The 21,749-nt window shown below is 37.6% G+C and overlaps 1 protein-coding gene across 2 annotated transcripts in view; it reads left to right on the forward strand.

Annotated features, from left to right (window-relative positions):
• Positions 1–21,749, forward strand: part of LOC137092950 (ras-related protein Rab-37-like) — a 64,791-nt gene that overhangs the window by 32,445 nt on the left and 10,597 nt on the right. For both annotated transcript variants that reach the window (XM_067457521.1, XM_067457530.1), the window contains exons 3-8: positions 11,978–12,019; positions 12,254–12,320; positions 13,627–13,679; positions 13,859–13,924; positions 17,733–17,789; positions 17,877–17,953. In XM_067457521.1, the coding sequence (XP_067313622.1) occupies positions 11,978–12,019; positions 12,254–12,320; positions 13,627–13,679; positions 13,859–13,924; positions 17,733–17,789; positions 17,877–17,953 (362 nt within the window). The remainder of the gene's footprint in view (positions 1–11,977; positions 12,020–12,253; positions 12,321–13,626; positions 13,680–13,858; positions 13,925–17,732; positions 17,790–17,876; positions 17,954–21,749) is intronic.

Genomic DNA, 21,749 nt, shown 5'->3' on the forward strand with positions numbered 1-21,749 from the left:
TCCTCAGGGTCAGTGAAATATTAGTCAAAATCTAACATTACAAGTGGACCTCAGATGCGAAAGATTACAATATGATGCTTGAAAAAAATGACCCGTTTTAACATTTGGTGTCAGTGCCAGTAAGCTGTTCAGACACTTTGTCATCCAGAGGTTGTGTGTGTGTGCGTGTGTGTTCACTGTCCATTGCCGTTAAACTGTGCAGATCTCTGTGGTCTTCTGAAGAACTGTTGGTGCAGTCCACCAGCTTCTCTGATAGATCAATCTGTGAAGTCTTGGAGTGTTTGGATATAACAGGCCAATCCGATGCTCATTCACGTTTCAGTCTGGCTAAATGATTAACCCATCGCCCCGTACCACTTTGGGTCTTGAGAAAAAATGTAACTGAAAACTTAAGTTTCAAAACTAAAACTTGTTTGCTTTTCAAAGTTGGCATAAAATGGAAATTCACCATATCTATTTTCTGAATTCCTTTTCTTCATCTTATTGTGAACTAATTATCTAGTCATGTGTTTGTTTTTTGATCTTCCTGTCAAAAACGTCACTTATCTCTGGTGACGTATGCAGAACCCCGTGCCTCTTTCAAATACACGATTGCATTCATTTTATGAGAGCAGTGGCACATTTAAAAAAAGTCTAATCACAACCAATGCATAGAACCAAGTTCGCCCTACGTTTTTCGATAATCAGTTACTCTAATCAGATTTACTTCACAATTCAGAAGAAAGGATCTGTTACTTCCATTTCACTGCGAATTTAAAGACCCCATAAAATAGTTTGCAAAGGGCCCATCCCATTTAACCCCTTAACTGTCATCATCCCCACTTTTTTCCTATCACATATTTTACTAATCATTATAAAGTAGTAGGGATGCGTGGTATACCGATACTGGAAAAATACTGGTATATTTTATTTAAAACGGTACAATATCATGATTTTGCACATTTCGGTATATGCTGCCATTCTGAAGTTCACTGCTAGATGGCAGCTCGCTAGCCACTCTGACCCGAAACAACCTGCAAATGGGACGACAAAATAGACGAACAAAATGGATAAAGCAGTTGAATCCAAGGGGGTAATCTAGCACTCGGAAAGCGTTCCACCCATAGGGGGGGGGCCATTGCTAACCAAGCCATCACCTGCTGTTAGCATCCCATTGACTCCCATTCATTTTTGAGTCACTTTGACAGTGAATAACTTTACATCTGAGGCGTTTACAGACTCCATTTGTCCATTGTTTATTTATAAAGAAACACGACAATGCATAAAAGGCTCCATTACCCTGTATCTTACATTACACTATCTTGTATCTTACACTATCGCCCCGTAGAAGCTGTTTTTGTAAAAATAGGCTAACGATTGCGTCATAACCAACGCGACTTTGTCGCACAGTTAAGAAATTACCGTATAGACCTGAGGAGACGCTCGCAGGCAATCTTTACTGTCTATGAGACAGTCGGGGGGACGTGGAGACATAAAGTCCGATAAAGTCAAGAGAGAAGAACGGGGAGAAGTCCATAGTGAGCCAAAAGCAACGGGAGAAAATATTTAAACAACGTGATTCAGATTTCACTTTCCACAACTACTAGAAGACCTACAGCTGTCAGACAGAAGGCTCACGTCACATCTACGTCGTCAAGCTCAGTCTGAGCCTACGCAGTTCGCTCAGCCATCAGGAAGTGAGTGCCTCTGATTGGCCTCATTTTCGGCCGTTGAAGTCAATGGGATAGCTCTGTCCATTTCTTTTACTGTTTATGGTTGAATCTCACTCAAGATGCCCAAAACGAATTAATAAAGAGAGGAGTAGAAGTGAAATTTGTAATTACTTTGCTTATAAAACTGATGAAGAACCATCAAACCTAGCCAAGAAGCATCTGTCACTATTCTGACTTTAAGACTTCTTAAGAGATTGACAGGTCAGTGAATCATTTAAACCATCTAATTTAGACATTTATTTTCTTTTTACACTGATCAAACGCACATAAATAGCCTAACATAAGATCGAATATCACAATCTCCAGCTTTCGTTTCAAGCAATGACATTTAGATCTCATAATATTTGCATACTATTGCACTATTTACATTCGCGTTAGACACAACCGCCTGTGTTTATGTGAATACTCACTAAAGACAGACATTTTTACATAATTCTGTGAATTTGACTGTTTAAGGAAACTTAATTTGTAATATGCAAGCTCTAAGTTACAGGATTGTGTTTGTGTGTCGTTGTTATGAGCTCATATTTCCTGTAACTGTTACTACGAAATGCTATTAAATTGCTTGCATGTTCAAATTATTTCCGTTATCCACCCCGAGACAAATGTGAAATGGTGAATCGGATTGTGCAGATTGCTTTAGTGTAGGTGCAATGTCTTTTAAAACCAGAAGCAATTTGCTAATTTTGAGAGATTTTTGCTGCAATTATTTCTTACAAGATTTCTTACGCGCTAATATCAGACCGTGTGGTATTGATTAAATATCGTTACTTCGGTATTAGATTGTGGTACCGTACCGAAGCCAAAATTATGGTATCGAGCCATCCCTATAAAGTAGGTATCATTTGAAAGCTTATGGACTCACGAACTTGCATAATTGTACTCATTCTGTGAAAACTGGTTTGAAATTGGATGTTGCGTTACCATGGAAACGTTACTCCTAATTTTTTTTAGCAGGCTCCTCCCCTAGTGTCAGGTTTCATATTGCAAAATTGATTTTAAATACTTTATAATCAATGTTTTCTAATCTTGACAAAATGCATATTTCGTCGGAAACATCTGAGTCTCAAGGTTCTGTATTTAGTGATATTTGGACAAAAATGCATTGTTACAGGAGAATGCATTATATGGATGTCACCCGGTGGCAATATTTGGTACAGCGCCTAAGCAAAATCTTATGGGAACTTAAATTTGTGTGCTATCAACTTTGAATTTGGAACACAACACGATTAGACCCATTGCTTTGATTTAATAGTAATGTTACAGTAAAAAAATGTTTTATGAAAAAAATATATACTTTCTATAAAATAAATATTTAGTACATTTCATTTGCAGTAAATTTAAACTTCCATCACCTTCATACTTTCATTTTTTATTTTATTTTTGTTGTTGTTGAAGTGCTGCTGAATGTCTTCTTTAAAAGAAGTCCAAACTTGGGTCTATATTCCAAAGCCATTTAATTTTGGATAGTGCCTTTTCACATCTATTCTCAAAAAGGGGGTGACCGTTATAGGGTTAATAATAATAATAAAATATAGCCAGTTGGATTTTGTTTACATCACTGCTGGGAACCATAATTAGCTAGTTGTTATTTTTAGTGGCATTCTCATTATAGAGAGCACCTGATTGGAAAATATTTAGTTTATTTTCTCAGAGAGAGACTGTGTTTTAACTGCATCAGTGCTGTGTGGTGAAGTTTTGGTGACTTTTTGTGTTTGTTTTTTGGGTCATCATGGTAAACACACCAACATATGTTATTTCAAAAGGCTGCTGTCAGTTGGCGTGTTTTATTGGAGGGAAATAAAGTTGGTCATGCGCCACAAATAGATATTTGCCCTCAAGCCAAGACAGTCAGTTTGGTTTCACAGTATGTGTTTTTGCAAGGAAGTGAAGGTTGGCTAAAGACCTTGAAATAGTCAAGGTTTTGCACGTGGCGTTGACCAGATCCTAACGTCAGAATCAAGAAGAAAGTGTCATGCTTTGAGACAGAAGGCGTCTTTAGGAAGTTTAAAGACACGGTATTCTTTGATTGCCTGCCAACAACGGCTAAAATTAGTCTGAAATTAAGCATCTTATCTGCCGTGGCTCAGGGAAACAGCGATGCGTTTCTGTGCTGGTATTTTTTTTTTTGAATGGCACAGCAGCAGCACTATAGCCTGAGTCTATTTTGGGCTCTTCCTTGTAGCACTTGCTCAGCATGAGGATGTGTGGGAGCCAGAGCGGAGCAAGTCTGATGCCAGAGAAATTGAAAGCCATTACAACAAATTGATGGCTATGGTTGATTTATGCTGGATATGCAGAGGCCATGAAATATGTATGTTTTTCCTAAATCAATATACTTTCCAGTGTCAAAAGGTCCTTGACATTGATACAGGTACAGGGCATTTATTGTTAAATTTCTCAAATAATAGGTTAAGACTTGGACAGATCAACTAGAGCAACTAATGAATATCCTATAGCCATATATCATCATCAATGTAGGAATGGAAATGGTAAAGGATTGAATGATTCTGGCTTTGATCCCGGTCTTTTAACTTTCCTTTATTGATTCCTTTAGTGCTTTCGAAGAAGTGCCATCAATATTTGTTCCTGACTGAAACTGATTTAAAGGGATAGTTCACAGAAAAATAAAGATTCTGTCATTTTTCTCTCCCTCAAGTCACTCCTCTTTAATGCAGTGGAAAAAACCCTGAAAGAAGCACAATCTCACTATATCCCAAGCCTTAAGTCATAAAATAGCTTTGTGTGAAGAACAGACCAAAATGTAAGTCGTTATTCTCTGAAAATATTGGTCACCATTCTGTTTTATTTTGTATGGAAGAGCAGCAATCTACCTTTACCCAAAGATATATATACACAAAGATGGGTCACTCATATTACTATGAATTGAAAGAAGTACCATGTGTAGAATAAGTCCCGCCTTTTAAATAAGAGCCAATCGCCATTTCATTGCAGCTGCTGTTAGAAGCTCCGGCTGCTATAAAAACTTTCCCAAAGGCCAAGAAGGTCGTACTGAGCGTTGTAAAATGTGACGTCACAACCTGTCTAAATATGTTCACCGTGGTCCATTTATGTACATAATAAAGAGTAGATACTAGGGCTGCCCCCTAATAGTCGACTAACCGTTAGTAGACTAGAAGAGGCTTGGTCGACCAAATTGTATTAGTCGGATAGTAAGAGAAAAAACACCTCCACAGGAAGTGGCGAAATCACACAGGCTGTGACGGACTGATCATTAACGGCAGGAAATCCAAACATTCGCTCATCATTCATCAAACTCAAATGTGGATTATCACTTAAAACATGCAAGTAGTAGCAACTTAGTCAACTTGTTCTAACATTAACCTAAATGTGCGCTATTATCAAAGTGTTTGTTTGAAGAGCACGCTTACTTCATTTTTGTCATACAGATAAGAGAAATGCAAACTGTAAAGGGTCTACTTTTATTTCTGTAAACTCACAATGACAACAAAATGTTGTGCTTTGGTAAAATAACAAACAATGTGCTTTCTGCAGTCTCGGTCTCAGTGAACTTGAGCATGTCGCAAAAATGAACCGAATCTCAGGATATACTTGCCTGATAGAATATCATATCTATCGAAAGCTTAAAGTCAACTTTAAAAAAACAAAACAAATTCAAGTGGAAAACAAATAGTCACATAGGCGTGTCCACTGTGGAGATGACGACTAGGCATCGTCGACTAAAAGGGATAGCTCACTAAAGCCAGTGTAATATTAAATGTCAGAGTAATATTAAAAAATATCCTGGCTCTTCCAAGCTTCATAATGGCAACTCAAAAATTTAAGCCCAAAAAAGTGCATCTGTAGCCTAGAAATTTAGCCGCACCCTAGCGGCAGCAAATCTAATCTGCCACGAGTGTCGTCTAGCAACTTTCAATACAAGTCTGAGCTGTAAAAACCAAACTCTGGTCAGGCCAATAACATTGTGTATAGAGTCGGTGGGCGGGGCTTAACATAATGACGGCAGAGTTGAGATTGCGTATTACTAGTAAACACAGAAGCTGGCGAACGGTGGTCTTTCGAATCAGCTTTGACCGCGACTCGGGAAGACTTGAGTTAAGCTTTTCTCTGAGAAAAGAAAACTTTTCTCTTTGTGAAAAATGCTGCAAGCGGAGTGATACAAGCGACGAAATGTTTCCTGTGCTGATCCTGGTAAAATATCACATGATTGGAAAATGCTCTCAGATTCGAGAACGAGAACAAACGGTTGTAAAAGAATTGTACATTATTGGTGCGAACAACATTTATGAGACAGCTGTTGTCAGATTGTATTGGTTATTTCATAAATGAAATTTATTCATAAGCTTGGTCAGCATTTTGTGGCACAAATAATGTCATACGGGTTTGGAACAACATGAGAATAAATAAATAAAGACGGTTTTGTTTTGTATTAGAAATTTAAGTTTCAAACATAATATACCAATAATTTGTAAGACTAAAAGTGGAAGAATGCATGCAATCAAGATCTGTTAACAGAAGATTATGCATGGAACATTCCTGCATTTATTTATTTATTTTTTTAAATGTAAGCGTTCTGAAAAAGCAGTTCCCAGTTCCCAGCCTAATCATCGCTACCATTTTTGTCATTGGATTTCAGTTTATCTTATTCTGCCGCTTGTGATGGCTTTGCCCTCAGAGAAAGAATGAGACATCTGAGCTCTGCTGAACGCAGTTCTGTCAAGAAAAACAATAGTGTTTTCATTCAAGTCAGAAATGCATTAGTGATGGAAGGAACAATAGAGGCATACCTGCGCTCCTATTGAACAGTTAATGTTCTTCTCAAATTGCTTTGTGCTGTGCTCTGATTTCATTTTTATGCTGAACTTCCTGGAAGGCGTTTTAAGCAGCCGAAGCATGCATTTGTGTTTGTTAGTCAACCACGAAAACAGTTTTGTCATCATTTACTTCCCTGTTGCTTCAAACATGTTTTTATTCCCTCCTGTGAATCACAAAAGGAGAAATTTAGCACAATGTGTGAATTTCATCTGTTCCTCTAGTTATTAAATCTAATTTTAATGTTCTTATACATTCAGCTATTCAAGACCCATTGTGTCAGGTTTGAATTAAGTGATGATTAAATATGCAGAAATTTTGCAATATTTTGTCTTTTTTTATTTTATAGAAGGTATTAATATTTTAAATGAGCTTTTATCTATCTATCTATCTATCTATCTATCTATCTATCTATCTATCTATCTATCTATCTATCTATCTATCTATCTATCTATCTATATCTCTCTCTCGATCTATCTATCTATCTATCTATCTATCTATCTATCTATCTATCTATCTATCTATCTATCTATCTATCTATCTATCGATCGATCGATCGATCTATCATAATTAAATAGCAGGTTTTATTTTAATAGTTACTTAAAGGGGCCATGAACTGATGCTTCCTGGGGTGCACTTATAATGTTAAAATAATTATAACAAAACATATTTTTACAAAAAATAATTCAGAAATAAAAGGCACTATTCATACCCTGATTTTAGCATCTGATATGAACTGTATCAGATGTAAACGCCCACTGCTGTGATTAGCTAACACCTTTGCACATGAAATAGTTAGTATTAAATGCTTAACTCTCTCAAAAACTTGCACGTTTTTACTATTTTAGCTCCCAAGGTTAACTAATCATAAAAAGGGTCGATTATAGCATTTTATTTAGATCTATGGCATTATACTTAGATTTTGCGTGAATTCATATAACGCTTACTTGCATGTTGGCAATTCTGTCGAGTCCATATCGTAAATTAAGTTACTTTGCTCTTTAAATAACAAAAAATACTGTTGTCTCATTTTCTCAAAATAGCAACACTCCAACAATGCTCCTGAACACACCTTGTTTTCAGGCCAGCACGCCCATGGGCGAACAGATGTGCGCGAGTGCATTTGCTATTTAAAGTGGAATGGGAGGAGAAAATGATGACGGGCTGAAACTAACAAAAAACACTAGTGTTGCATTGCACCAGGTGTATGAAACCTTGAGGAGTAAAGGTGAAGTGCACTTATTCAATCACCAAAGATTTAATTATTGTACAGAAAAAAATATACTTGCACTGTTACACACCTCGGGTCGTTAGCGACCCTATACATTTTTTACAAAAAATGAATGGGAAAACCTAGCCTGGATGCCACCCGAACTCAACCCCATCCACAATATTTGAGCTCGGGTGGTTCGGTCTGGACTCGATCCATAGAGGAGTAATTATCCCCGAACAGAAACTGATCGGACCAATGAAATCATCAGGGCGGGCTTTAGACAATGATGGACAGATGATCAACAGTAACGTAATCATGCACGTCATCAAAGGCGCTTGGATTATATTTGTTCAAATCCTAAACGGAGAGCTTGTTCGTATATGCATTCACCTTCACTATTTCTCTCAGAAATGATGATCATGTTGGTAAGCAACTGTGTTCTCATGGGAAAAAATGGCGTTTGGGGGATAAAATGTGTGTTATTTTGGCAAGGTTGCCTGCTAAAATTCACACTCATGCGTCTATATATCACATAATAGTCGCTTCAACCCACGGACATGGAAAACAACCCGCGAAATAACGCGGACTTGGCAACACAGTGCAGTTGAGTTCTGTTGACATTCGACAAATAGCGTAATGCGTCGCTTCGTTGCTCTGATTGGTTGTAGGTGTGTCCAATTGAGGTCTTTCCTGGTTCAGTTGAAACACGCCCCATAATCACAGCCCAATGGAGCTAGCCTGACAAGCCAGACCCACATCAAGATGTTTTGGTCAGGAAACTCCCAATAGGCAGGGCTCAATCCGAGGGGCGGGATAAACGGTTGGCTTTCAAACTCCCTCTGCACGCGATAGGATAGCGCTACCACCAACCAGAGCAACGAAGGTGAAGCAGAGCTAGTTGACAGATTAAACATTTGCCGTATACGGTCGGCAAAACTCCGAATACATCTTCCCTTTTTAAGAATGACTTCAGTGCCGTACTTTGTTCTTTTCTCAGAGAAAAGCTTAACTCCAAGTCTTCCAGAGTCGCGGTCAAAGCTGATTCGTAAGACCGCCGTTCGCCAGTTTCTGTGTTTACTAGAAGCACGCAAGCGCAACTCGGCCGTCGTCATTATGGCCCCACCCACCGACTCTATACACGATGTGATTGGCCCGGCAAGAGTTTGGCGAATACAGCTCAGAAGGGTATTGAGAGTTGCTAGACGATACTCGCAGGCGGATTAAATTTGCTGCCGCTAGGGTGCGTCTAGATTTCTAGGCTACAATGGAGCAGTATCAGACTCATATTCTGACTAGAATTGAGTATGACCACGTCAGGCTAGGGAAAACAGGCATTATTTTATAATTTTGTTATTTTTTGTATTGTTTATTTTATATGAGTTGACTGAGGAATACTAAGAAGGAATACTAAAAAAAAATAATAATAATGAGGAGCAGGGTGAAAGATTTCTCGGGTCACTAAAAACCTGGGCTAAGTTTATTTTATTTAACCTTTTTTTCAATTACCAAAAACACATTTTTTCTATAACAAAACTGCCCTCGATATCATACGAGTTTTGAAAACACAAGTCACATGGGCCTCTGTTTACTGTGCTTTGACAGCATCCCCATTACCCTTCAGTCTTGTGTGTAGAAGAACAGCCTGAACAGTCTTCAAAAGTTCTCCTTTTGTTTTCCATGGAATAAGTTATGCATGTTAGGAACAACATGAATGTGACGGAACATGAAATGTTCTTTTAAACATTTCTGAACCTCAAGAAAGTGACTTAAATCAAGGAAGCTGTGTGTAGGATCTCTAGCCTGATAACCGTCACGAGGACGCACTGAAGGTCTCTTTGTTTAAATTAGCTCAAAATTACTATCAGATGTAAGTAATTACCTTGAAAAACTATACATCATTAAAAAGATCTAAGACTAAAGTTTAATTTTTTTACCTCTGTTTTATTCTCAAAGTCTTATAGTGACCGTAATGTGTTAATATGTTCCAGGAGTTATGAATATGATCTTGGGCGTCGCTACCTTTTGATTGTAATATGCGCGTCATTTGCTCCCATTCATAAAAAAATCCTCCTTGGTCGTCATGAAGACACTCGACAAAACAACTTCCCTCAGGGCTTTTACTTCAAAAGTGTGCAGATGTGGAGAAATATTGATAGATTCTCACACGTTTGAGTCAAATTTCTATACAGAGAAGTATTATTTATTCAATCTTTATCCAAAATCCGCGGATGTGTGATTATGAGAGCAGTAGGCTGTGATATGCTGTGTTTTCAATTCATTCTGGCAGCCGGAGGGCGCTGGAAAGCTGTACTACTGAAAATTCACCCCATGGGGAACACATGAAGAACAGACACACCATGTGACATTCAGGAAGTATCTGACATATGGACATATCCACACAGCTCCCTGGGATCGTCAGATCGCTATTTTATGCAGATAAACACGTTTTAAGACAATAAACACACAATCGCGGCAATATATGGTTGGTCTGTGTTCTTTATGCCATGTTGGGTGGTTTCATAATAGATGATATTTATAATGCAATGCTATTCCACATAGCTTTTAGCATTGTATATTTTCTGTCAGATTTTTTGACCCGAAGCTATATGAGATCACATATTGTTATATAAAACACTCGACTTATAAATTATAAAGTGATATGAAGCAAGTTTTGAATAAAACATGATTTTAATCGTATAAATTGTTGTTTTGCTGGTGTGCTAAGCTAACATGCTAGCTTGCCCTAGATGCACCTGCTACTGAGTAAATACTTTATTTTTATGAACATTTTCTAAATGTAAAACTACTGAAATGCTTATTTGGACGAAATGCATTCAATAGAGCCTCAGTGAGGGTAAAGTGAGAGGTTTGATTTAGAAATGAGGTTTGAATAGAACAGTTTGAATAGAGAATCGTTAGTAATTATAATGCAGACAAAAGAATAATAATTGGAGCCATAACCAGTCCGCAGAAGTGTGAATGCCGGGGAGACAAACTGAATGGGGCAGTTTGCACCTCTAAACAATAGAGGCAATACAGCGACTGAAAGCTGAGAAGATGTGGCAATAAACATCAGTTGATATTTCAGCGATATCTCAAAATAAAATCACATGAAACGATCTTGTAAAACGTTTAATAAAATGCAGAGTTTTAGACTGATCATCTTCAGATCTGAAATATAACATGGTCAGACTTGTGGCTTTAGCTGTAGTGCATTTCTAGATTTCTCCAAGGCCCACTTCAATTTTATTTTCATAAAGATATATCATACAAATAAATTTCTAATAACTTTACAAAACTTTGAAGCTTATTATAGCTTTTTTTTATTATAAAAAATATTATCATTTTGACTTTACAGTAAACTGCCAGGTGTCTGCTTTCAAATGAGACCATAATTATGCTTTTAGTGCAAAGGATTCACAAACTGTATTTGTTTTAGTCTGAGTATACATTTCTTAGGATTTTTTCAAAATTTAGAAATCAGCTTAACAGGTTAATCGATGAGGAACGCTCCAGCATTTCATTGGTGTTCAAACATTATTACTTTGGTCTGAGAACTGTTTGATGATGGAAATTAAAGGATTATGTACGGTAACGTTACGTCAGATATTTTGTCTAATTTCTACGCACCTACAAAATAAACATACTTTCAGTTGTGTCTCCAAATCAAGCCTAGAAAGGAGAAAGTAAGCAAACAATTGACACACTTCAGCTTCAAACACCCACGCTTTTTGATCCGTCAGCATTAACTGCGCTGAAGGATTGGTCGGGCCTAAATGGTTTCCTGTAGATGTATGTGAATGTCTGCGGATGATAATTACTCATCTCTGAAAATCTCACTTCCATTTGTGTGAGTGACGTCTCTGATTGCACTGCCATTTGGTGCACGAAAACATCTGATAAGCCTGGTCCTCTCGGTGCAGAAGGTGTGATTTTTTTTTTTAAAAACGTTTTGCTCACAAAGGAAGTAACAGCTGACGTCAACAGGAAATTAAGCAGGGAGCTGGTCTGTTATTTCATCTTTGCTATGTAATTAAGTCCCTGGGGAGAGACTGGCCACACAAAAGCTGAATGGCACAGTTAGAGATCTCACTTTAGTTGTGTGTGTGTGTGTGTGTGTGTGTGTGTGTGGTATGGTATGATTTCCTTGAATAACAAAGTATTTACCGTTCATTATTTTGTCTGTCAGAAACAGTGTGTTGTGGTTTTAATGGTGTAAGTTAATGGCTACAGCTGTTTTGTTTTCTTCCTGTTGTAGAATAAGGTGGTGACAGTGGATAACATGAAGGTCAAACTCCAGGTAAGCAATCATCTAAATACAAATATATACCTCTAGTCAGAGGTGTTGTTATCAGTATGTGAGTACTGTGTTGAACCTGTCCTGATTGGCGTCTCAAATCATCTGACTTGACGTCTGTTACTTTAGGATATTCTTAATGCCTTTTTCAGGTTTCCCTCTTTGCCACATTTGAGATATGATTCATGTTAATGTACAGTAAATGAAGGCTCACATGTTAACGCTGCTCTCCTGCAGATCTGGGATACGGCCGGTCAGGAGCGGTTCCGCAGCGTTACTCACGCGTACTACAGAGACGCTCAGGGTAAATATGACGCCTTCCCTATGAAATCTGACACATCGTATGGCGTGCCTCATTAAAGCAGTATGTCACGAGAGGCCGTGCATCACCATGATTTTACCGTGAGTCACGGCTCTTCTTATGCCTGAAACAAAGCTGAGGAAACTGGTCAAATCAAACATGTTCAGCCTCGAGTGACTTATTCATTTTTTGAAATGGTGGTAACAACAATATAAAATATTTAGTCATTCAATAAATATGTTTATGGAAATTTTTTAGTTTTTTTAATTCATTTTGTTTTTGTAGTTATTTTGTTTTGTTTTTTGTTTTCTGGTTTTATGTTTTGCTTTTTGTGTTTTTGATTTAGTTTTTGATTTTAATTTTTTTTTTGCTTTTCTTTGATGCATTTGCTTTGTTGTTGTTTTTTTAACCTTTTTTTGTTGCTTTGATTAGATTTTTTGTTTGGTTTTGCTTTGATTTTATTTGTTTTGCTTTGTTTTTATTCATATTTTTCTTTGCTTTTTGCAATGCTTTCGCTTTACTTTTGTAATGCGTTTTTTTTTTTTTTTTGCTTTCTTGTTTTATATTTTACTTATTGTTTTGTTTTATTTTTATATTTTATATATTATATTTTATTTTATATTTTTTTCTTTAAGTGAACTAAATAATAAATATTGCTTAAAATAAATGTTTATTGCATAGATTCAACATGTTCCTGGAAACATTCCTCCGATATTTTGCCGCTTACTGGATATTTTCTCTTTTCAGAGCATATTCTCTGTAAAACCCTAGAGATGGTTGTCTGTAAAAATCCCAGTAGATCATCAGTTTCTGAAACACTCAGATCGGCCCATCTGGCACCAGTCATGCCACGTTCAAAGCCACTTAAATCACCTTTCTTCCCCATTCTGATGCTTAGTTTGAACTTCAGCAGATCCATCGCTGTGATCGGCTGATTAGATATTTGCATTAATGGGCAGTTGAATGCGTGTACCTAATTTAATAAAATGGCGGTGAATGTATATTGGCATTATACCAGTCATCATTAGCTCTGCTCTCTAGTTATTGCATTTTTTTCGATCAATAAAAACATCATGTTGGTCAACCGCTGGTCTGAACTCTGTTAGAATAAATCTTTAACGCAAGTCAGTTTCTCAGTAGAGTGTTTCATTTTAGTCTCAGTCTGTGTAAAACGTTCAGTGCTGCAGTGACATCTGTACTGTCACAATTCCTGACGAACAAGGCAGACTCGAGTCAGAGTTTGATTACTAATAAAGCTCAGCTCTGAATCATACTGCGTGACTTGAACGTACTGTCCTTTCCCTTACAGCTCTGCTGCTGCTGTACGACATCACGAGAAAGTCCTCCTTCGACAACATTAGAGTAAGACAAACAGACATTTAGACCTTTAAAAATGCATTTATTGGACCTTATTTCCTCGCTGTTGTTAGCGTGGGTTGTCAAATGACATTCATATCTACTGCAAATGTGTTTCTTGTCCTTCAAAGTGTTTTTGTTCTTGTTGTTGTTGTTGTTGTTGTTGCGTGTCTATTGCTATGCAGGCCTGGCTGACTGAAATCTATGAGTACGCACAGAAGGATGTGGTCATCATGTTGCTTGGCAACAAGGTAAGTGGGACTTCCTGAAAGGAATGAACTGAGATAAGCAGACCCTCTTGAAAGGGTACAAATAACGTTTTAATGCATATGCAGACACACACACACAGCAGCAAATATTTTATGTTTTTCTGACGTTTTTCAGTCCTTTATACTTTTCTGCCTTTTATCCATCAATGTGTCATTTTAGCTAGTAATTCATTTTAGGCACAGTCATTTTAACCACACGCCTCTGGTCATCTTTCATCTTTTGATGTGCGGTTAGGGTGTGTTCTGGTGGAACTGCACTAACTGGTTTTGCGCTGGGTTAGGTAGCGCCCCCTCATGGACTGACTGAGACGGAAAGCCTTATTTAATATTAAAGGAATCTTCCTGGGTTTAACTTTAAAGAGAAGGATAAAAAAGGACTAGAAAGAGGGAAGTATCTAAGGCAGAGGATATTTGCAATAGTGATAGCCGTTTAACCCCTTAACTGTCACCCTCCTTTGTGAAAATAGACATGAAAATGCACTATCCAAACTTAAATGGCTGTAATCCAAGAATGCTTTGAATATAGACCCAAGTTTGGTTTTGTGAAAAAAGTGAAACTTGTTTATCATATTCATTCATTACACACAGACCGATATATTTCAAATGTTTATTTTTCTTTTGATTTTGATTATTATAACTGACAACTAAGGAAAATCCCAAATTCAGTATCTCAGAAAATTTGAATATTACTTGAGACGAATACAAAGAAAGGATTTTTAGAAATATTGGCCAACTGAAAAGTATGAACATGAAAAGTATGAGCATGTACAGCACTCAATACTTATTTGGGGCTCCTTTTGCCTGAATTACTGCAGCAATGTGCCGTGGCATGGAGTCGATCAGTCTGTGGCACTGCTCAGGTGTTATGAGAGCCCAGGTTGCTCTGATACTGGCCTTCAGCTCTTCTGCATTGTTGGGTCTGGCATATCGCATCTTCCTCTTCACAATACCCCATAGATTTTATATGCCGTTAAGGTCAGGGAAGTTTGCTGGCCAATTAAGAACAGCGATGCCATGGTCCTTAAACCAGGGACTGGTTGCTTTGGCACTGTGTGCAGGTACCAAGACCTTTTGGAAAATTAAATCTGCATCTCCATAAAGTTGGTCAGCAGCAGGAAGCATGAGCTGCTCTCAAACTTCCTGGTATATGATTTTGGACCTCAGAAAACATCAACCATCACTGACTGTGAAACTTTACACTGGACCTCAAGCAGCGTGAATTGTGTGCCTTCTCTATTTCTCCAGACTCTGGGACCCTGATTTCCAAAGGAAATGCTAAATTTAATTTAACCAGAGAACATAACTTTAGACCACTCAGCAGTCCTTTTTGTCTTTAGCCCAGGCGAGACGCTTCTGTTGCTGTCTGTTGTTCAAGAGTGGCTTGACACAAGGAATGCGAAGCTGAAACCCATGTCTTGCATACGTCTGTGCGTAGTGGTTCTCGAAGCACTGACTCCAGCTGCAGTCCACTCTTTGTAAATCTCCCTCACATCTTTGAATGGGTTTTGTCTCACAATCCTCACCAGGATGTGGTTATCCCTATTGCTTGTACACTTTTTTTCCGACCACATCTTTTCCTTCCCTCCGCCTCTCTATTAATGTGCTTGGACACAGAGCTCTGTGAACAGCCAGCCTCTTTTCCAATCACCTTTTATGTCTTGCCCTTCTTGTATGGTGTCAATAGTCACCTTTTGGACAACCGTCAAGTCAGCAGTCTTCCCCATGATTGTGTAGCCTAAAGAACTAGACTGAGAGACCATTTAAAGGCCTTTGCAGGTGTTTTGAGGGAATTAGCTGATTAGAGTGTGGCATCAGGTGTCTTATATTGAATCTTTGCACAATATTCCAATTTTCTGAGTAAATTTAAAAAACTGTTCTGTTTATTCTTTCGGCTCTGTGCGGATAAATATAGTTTGCAGGAATTTTGAACACATGGAAATTCAAAAAATATGTTATCTGAGCATGCAAGTGCCATATTTTACACTGTAGTTTTGAACCATTGGAAATGCTGATGTTTTTAATGATTAGTGTTACAAACGATTGCTCGTCTGTTAAGGTCAAGTGTTGTATTTATTTTTATAACTGATAATAACCTAAACAGAGGTTAAAAATGCTGTAAAAACATTGCTCGTTGTTCGTTCAAGTTAATGCATTGGTATTAACAAATGCAACCTTTTTGCAAAGTGTTACCATATAAACAACCATAATACCTTTGTGGAGCAAAACAAAAACACTGTTTGGAAGGTGGATGTGCTCACTCATTTAAATTGTATTATTTGAAAAAAAAGTGATTGTATCCATATCCGTTTAATGAATACTGGAATACACTACACGCCTTCTTTTGAAATCAGAACAGATAAACCAAAAAATTATTTGACAAAAATAAAACTAGAACGTTTTAAAAGAACATTGTAAAGATGCGTTTTGGTCGAGTGTATCACAAGTTGACGACGGTATAATACAGGTAAAATGGGGTCTCAAGCGTTTTGAGCCTGTCCATTTTCAGAGGTAGTCAAAAACACATAGGACCGGATTGCTTTTGTAGTTTTAACACTTACGTGGTCGAATGTGTTCTAACGGCCACAAAAGACTACTCTCCGCCTACTGACCTAATGCGGAAACATAATGAGAAGCACGCTAGCCATACGCGATTAAACTTTGTCGTCTGGAGACCTACGCTTTGTTTGAAGATAATAAACATCCCAAGCACAATGTTCTCTCTCCATTCCTGATTTCAGACACACTCACAGCGTTCGGCTGGTCTTGTGTCTGTCAGAGCAGAAACGAAATTGCAGCTCTTCGTGTGTTTTTCCATCATCTCCGTGCGTGCTCATATGCAAACTGCAAGAGCTTATTTCATCCATTAGATTGAAAGATCTGAAGATCTTAAAATTAGTTTGTGGTACACTGTAAAAAAATATTTAGAAAAAAAGTTGACTGGTTTCCTTAAAATTGAGTTCATTGAAATTACAATTGAGTTAATACAATGAACATTTTTTGAGATTCGACAACCTTTATTAAAATAGTATTAAACGATTTTGTAAGCATATTGGGTAATTGTTTTATTTCTGATGACGCAGTGAAACGTGATTTATGATTTAAATTTGTGATTTAATCATGATTTATCAATTTTTTATGTGGTTCAGATACAATAATATTTTGAGTTTCTATTTATTAAACAAATTTCCTTCATTGTATCAACTCAAATTTTTAATTTCAATAAACTAAAAATTAAGGCAACCAGGTTACTTACTTTTTTTAGTTAAAACCAACAAAAAACAACAAAACATTTTTTAGAGTGTAGCTATCGCTATCCTGTTATAAATACCTAATTTATTTACATTACAAGCATCAGAATTGTATATCGTTTTGGTCATATAAATATCAGCAAATGTTTTTACAGAATAATACAGGTATTTTTTCCTTCTCGAGTTTGTGCTTTATATTCTCACTATATTGGACTGTATGAGCCATAAAAGCCTGAAGTATCAAATGCAAACATGTTTTTGGATGGTTTAAAAAGTTGTTTAAACTGGTCTAATAAATATCACAATTTTTTCATGTCAGACTTTGCAAGGTTAACTTGTATTTATCCCAGAATGTTTCTTTAACAAAATCATAACAGCTCATTAAAAACAACTGGTCCTCTATTCACACTTTTTTGTGTTTGCCTTTGTAGGATAACAAGGTCATGTATGCGTGGTTCAATTCACTTCGAGTCTTTCAAAATGTCTTTCAAAAGCACAAATGTAAAGGCATCAATGTTTGCTTTGTGTTTGTATTCCTCCAGTCAGACATGACTGCTGAGAGGGTCATCACGCATGAAGAAGGGGAGAAGCTGGCCAAGGTAAGAGTGGACATATCTGCGGTTACAAATGATCAGTGAATGGTTATTTTTTAATAAACTTTAACACTTTCTTTTTCTTTACTAAAGCAATATGGAGTTCCTTTCATGGAGACAAGTGCCAAGACCGGTGTCAACGTGGAACTCGCTTTTCATGCCATAGCAAGGTCTGTCTGAGATTTTCTTTATATATTATGCAGAGGCGGACAGTAATTAAGTATTTGTGCTTTTTACTCAAGTTCATTTTTAAAATTATATGTTCTTTATCAATGTTTTTCTTTGGAAAACTTTTATTTCAGTTCATTCCAAAGCATAATGTCATACTTTTTACTGCACTACGTTTCATGAATACATTTTTTTTAAAACTTTAAAGGGTTTCATGTTTTAAAAAAAAAAAAAAATAGACTTGGTTGTGTTTATGAGGCGCAGTATAACATGTCTTAATGCTTCTTCTTTTTTTAAACACTGTATTTTTCTTATATTTTACCTTTATTCCACACCGCTCCACTGTCCTTTGAACGGCTCGTCTGCTTCCTGCTTCTATGAAGCCCATCCCTCTGAAAAGCGCAATGGTCTTAGATTGGTTAGATGGCCAAATGTAGTTTCCTGTATTTTTATTGGCTAAAGTGCCAAGCACAGGTTGTCCAGAAACGCCACGAACCTTACCATTATGGGCAGAAGTCACATCTGCAGTGACTAGCAAGAGTTTATGATTTCACCAACCCAGGAAGAAGCTCGTTGTAGTCCAAACCGGCCGTTTTTGTAGGCAATAAACTGCCATAACTTTAAAAGACAATATCTCCATTTATTTTCATTGATCTTTCAGCGCTGTAACTTTGCAGATACTGTTTATGCTCAAGCAGCAACACTAACTAAAGTTAAAAAAGTCAAATCGCATGCAACCACCCCTTTAAGAATAACTACATTTGTGGCGGCAGTGGCTCAGTGGTTCATGTAGATTGTCTACAAATCGGAAGGTTGGTGGTTCGATCCCCGGTTCCACCTGACCAAGTGTCGAGGTGTCCATGAGCAAGACACCGAACCCCAGCTGCTCCCGACGAGCTGGATGGCGCCTTACATGGCAGACACCGCCGTCGGTGTATGAATGAAAGGGTGAATGGGTGAATGTGAGGGAAGATGTAAAGCGCTTTGGATAGCCATAGGGTCTGTTAAAAGTGCTATATAATAGTAGACCATTTACATAAAACATTTTGTACTTTCTTACTTCTTAAGTTAACTTAAGTTAACGTTAAATAACTTTTACTTGAGCAAAAGAAAAAAAAGTATTATAAATGTGATAAAGTATTGAAGCTGCACTATGTAGTAGTTTTGCAGAAAAATATCCAAAAACCACTAGGCCAGTGTTATATATTTTGTTCAGTTGATTACTTACAATATCCCAAATGTTTCCAACTATTTGTAAATCGTGAGAAAATTGCTATTTTAACCGAGGACCCGGGACGTGTCAGCATAGCGTTTGAGCGAGTCGCCTGTCAATCGCGTCATATCTGCGTTACCCTCAGTTTTATTGGGCAGAAGCGCTTTACTCTTAGCAGTGTGAACATGTCACAGCAGCGCTGAGTGAACGCACAGAGTAATGTCATAACATAATTTTAAACACACTTAAATGTATCTAATATAGAGTTTAGATTCTCTGCCCGAGCCCGAACCTGACCCGAACCGACCCGCGGGACGGGTCGGGCTAAGATTTCCCGGCACTATCCTCGGGTCGGGTAGGGCCGGGCCCGTGATCAAGCGTTTGTTTTTTTAATCATTAGCCTACTTTACTAGTCTAATTGGGTGGGCAGAAAGCTATGCTATAATCAGAAATTATATATATATTTAGCAAAGTAAGAACTAATACAACAACTAAGAAACAAATGTGTAGGCTACAAAGTTGCACAAGTCAGGATTAGTGTAAAAATGCGTGTTAAACTCACAGCTCGAGCAGTGATGGAGCGCAGCATTCTAAACAGAAACGCTCTGTGTCAAGAGCTGCTCGTGTGAACACTGCACTTTGCTTAATTAAATATCTTCGTATCGTTTCGTTTAAAAGTGGTCATTTCAAGCTTTCTATACGCATATTTCTTATGTCTGTGAGGCGAGTAGCTGCTGAGTTTGGGTTTATTTATGAGACGCGCAGCTCCAGTTCATGAGGAATGAAAGCGATCACTCCCACGACTTCACCTCACGATTATAGTCTGCTATTTGCTTTTTATTTATTAAATCCAGGCAATTGGCCTAAGAAACCTTTTTTAAAATTAAGATACAATTTAAACAAAACGAAATAAATGCTTTCTACAAAACAAAACTTAATATTAAACTAAATAACCATCAAAATCATTTCTGACCCACTCGCATCTTTTCACTCATCATAATCAGATGAAATGTAAAAATAATAATATAATATTTAAACATAAATATGAAGGAAAAAACACATTGTTTAATGGCTACAACAAAGTAAGCTACAGATAAATGTCTGAGCTGGATTTGAGCAGACATCAGTTTACCGGTGAGCGGATCATGAGCGCGCGCCTGCGGATTATTGAGCGGAGTCACGTCAGCTTTATTTATAGCCTATAGCGCTTTTACAATGATGATTGTTTCAAAGAAGCTTCAAAGTGTTAAACATGAAAATATTGCAACAAAAATGTTATTCGGCTGTACAGTTGCTGTGGAGAAAACTGAAAACTAAATGTAGTTTTATCATGAGCCTCACCAGTCCGCTTCGCTGCGCTTTGCTCATTACAGGCTCGTTCTCGTCAAAACGCCCACGTATTGAACAATGGTCGGGTTTAAATCGGGCTCGGGCTCATAATTAAAGTTAATGTGTCGGGCCGGGCCGGGCTTGGACACAACGTGCACGGGCTCGGGTAGGGTTTTTTGATCCCGATCTAACCTCTAATCTAATATGATTAACAGAGCTGCTTTACCTTATACTCATGAAAAGCGGAAATAGTGCAGGCGCCCAGCGACTGCGTCCCACCTCGTCATAATAAAAGTCCCGGTGTTTGCGAGGCTGGTGTTTGTATAACAATTGCTCCAGCGGCCGGGCTCAGCCCCAAAACACTCGGTCCTGCTCTGCTTCACACTACTGCAACGTTAATAACCGCATCCATGAACATGATTTCTGCCCGAGTCCTATGTTCCACCGGCTGTGAGGTGAAGACCACATGTCCCAAGATGCTGCGCTCAAACTTGGCATCATCAAACTACGCCTTTGTTTAGAATAGGCGCCCTCCAGTGGACGGAAAGTTGCATCTTTAAATTAAATGTAGTACCGTTAAAAAGTAAGACCTAATGCTTTGGAAAGAAGTGAAGTAAAATTTTTCCAAAAAACACCACTGATAAAGTACATATATTTTTATAAAATCTACTTGAGTAAAAATACTTCACTATAAAAGCTGCAGTGCGTAACTTTTTTTTTTTTTTTTTTGTGGTTAAAAATGATCTAAAATCAACCAGCAGGGTTCAAAATCGCCTTACCGTAGCCAGATTCACAAGGGTAAACTTGTAATATTGTGTTATAATTTGAGTGGTACTGCTGTATTCCCGTGGGAAATTCCAGCATATCATTACGTCACATCTGTATGCATAAAGTAGGAGTCCGACTAGCAGTATTATCGCATGTGTGGATGCTGCAGGTGGCGGATCATTTAAAACCTTTTCACACAGCAGCTGGTATAATCAAACGCATCATTTTGATGTCAATCATCAGTGACAACCAGAGATTAGCCTGTAGTCAAAAGCTAAAGATGAGATGGTACGGAAATTGAAATCTACACTAAATACACAGTCACACAATGCTGAGTTTGTTAACATTAACAATTTGAGAAAAAAGTATAACATTCATTATAATTTGCATGGTTTGATGTGGTATGACCTAAGCGATCGTTCGATTCAATCTCCGATGGTACCAAGATTTATTGTAAGTTTTTTTTTTCTCACTTGTTCAGAAAATTC

Source organism: Pseudorasbora parva, chromosome 2 (assembly GCF_024679245.1).
Source record: "Pseudorasbora parva isolate DD20220531a chromosome 2, ASM2467924v1, whole genome shotgun sequence".
Lineage (NCBI taxonomy): Eukaryota > Metazoa > Chordata > Actinopteri > Cypriniformes > Gobionidae > Pseudorasbora > Pseudorasbora parva.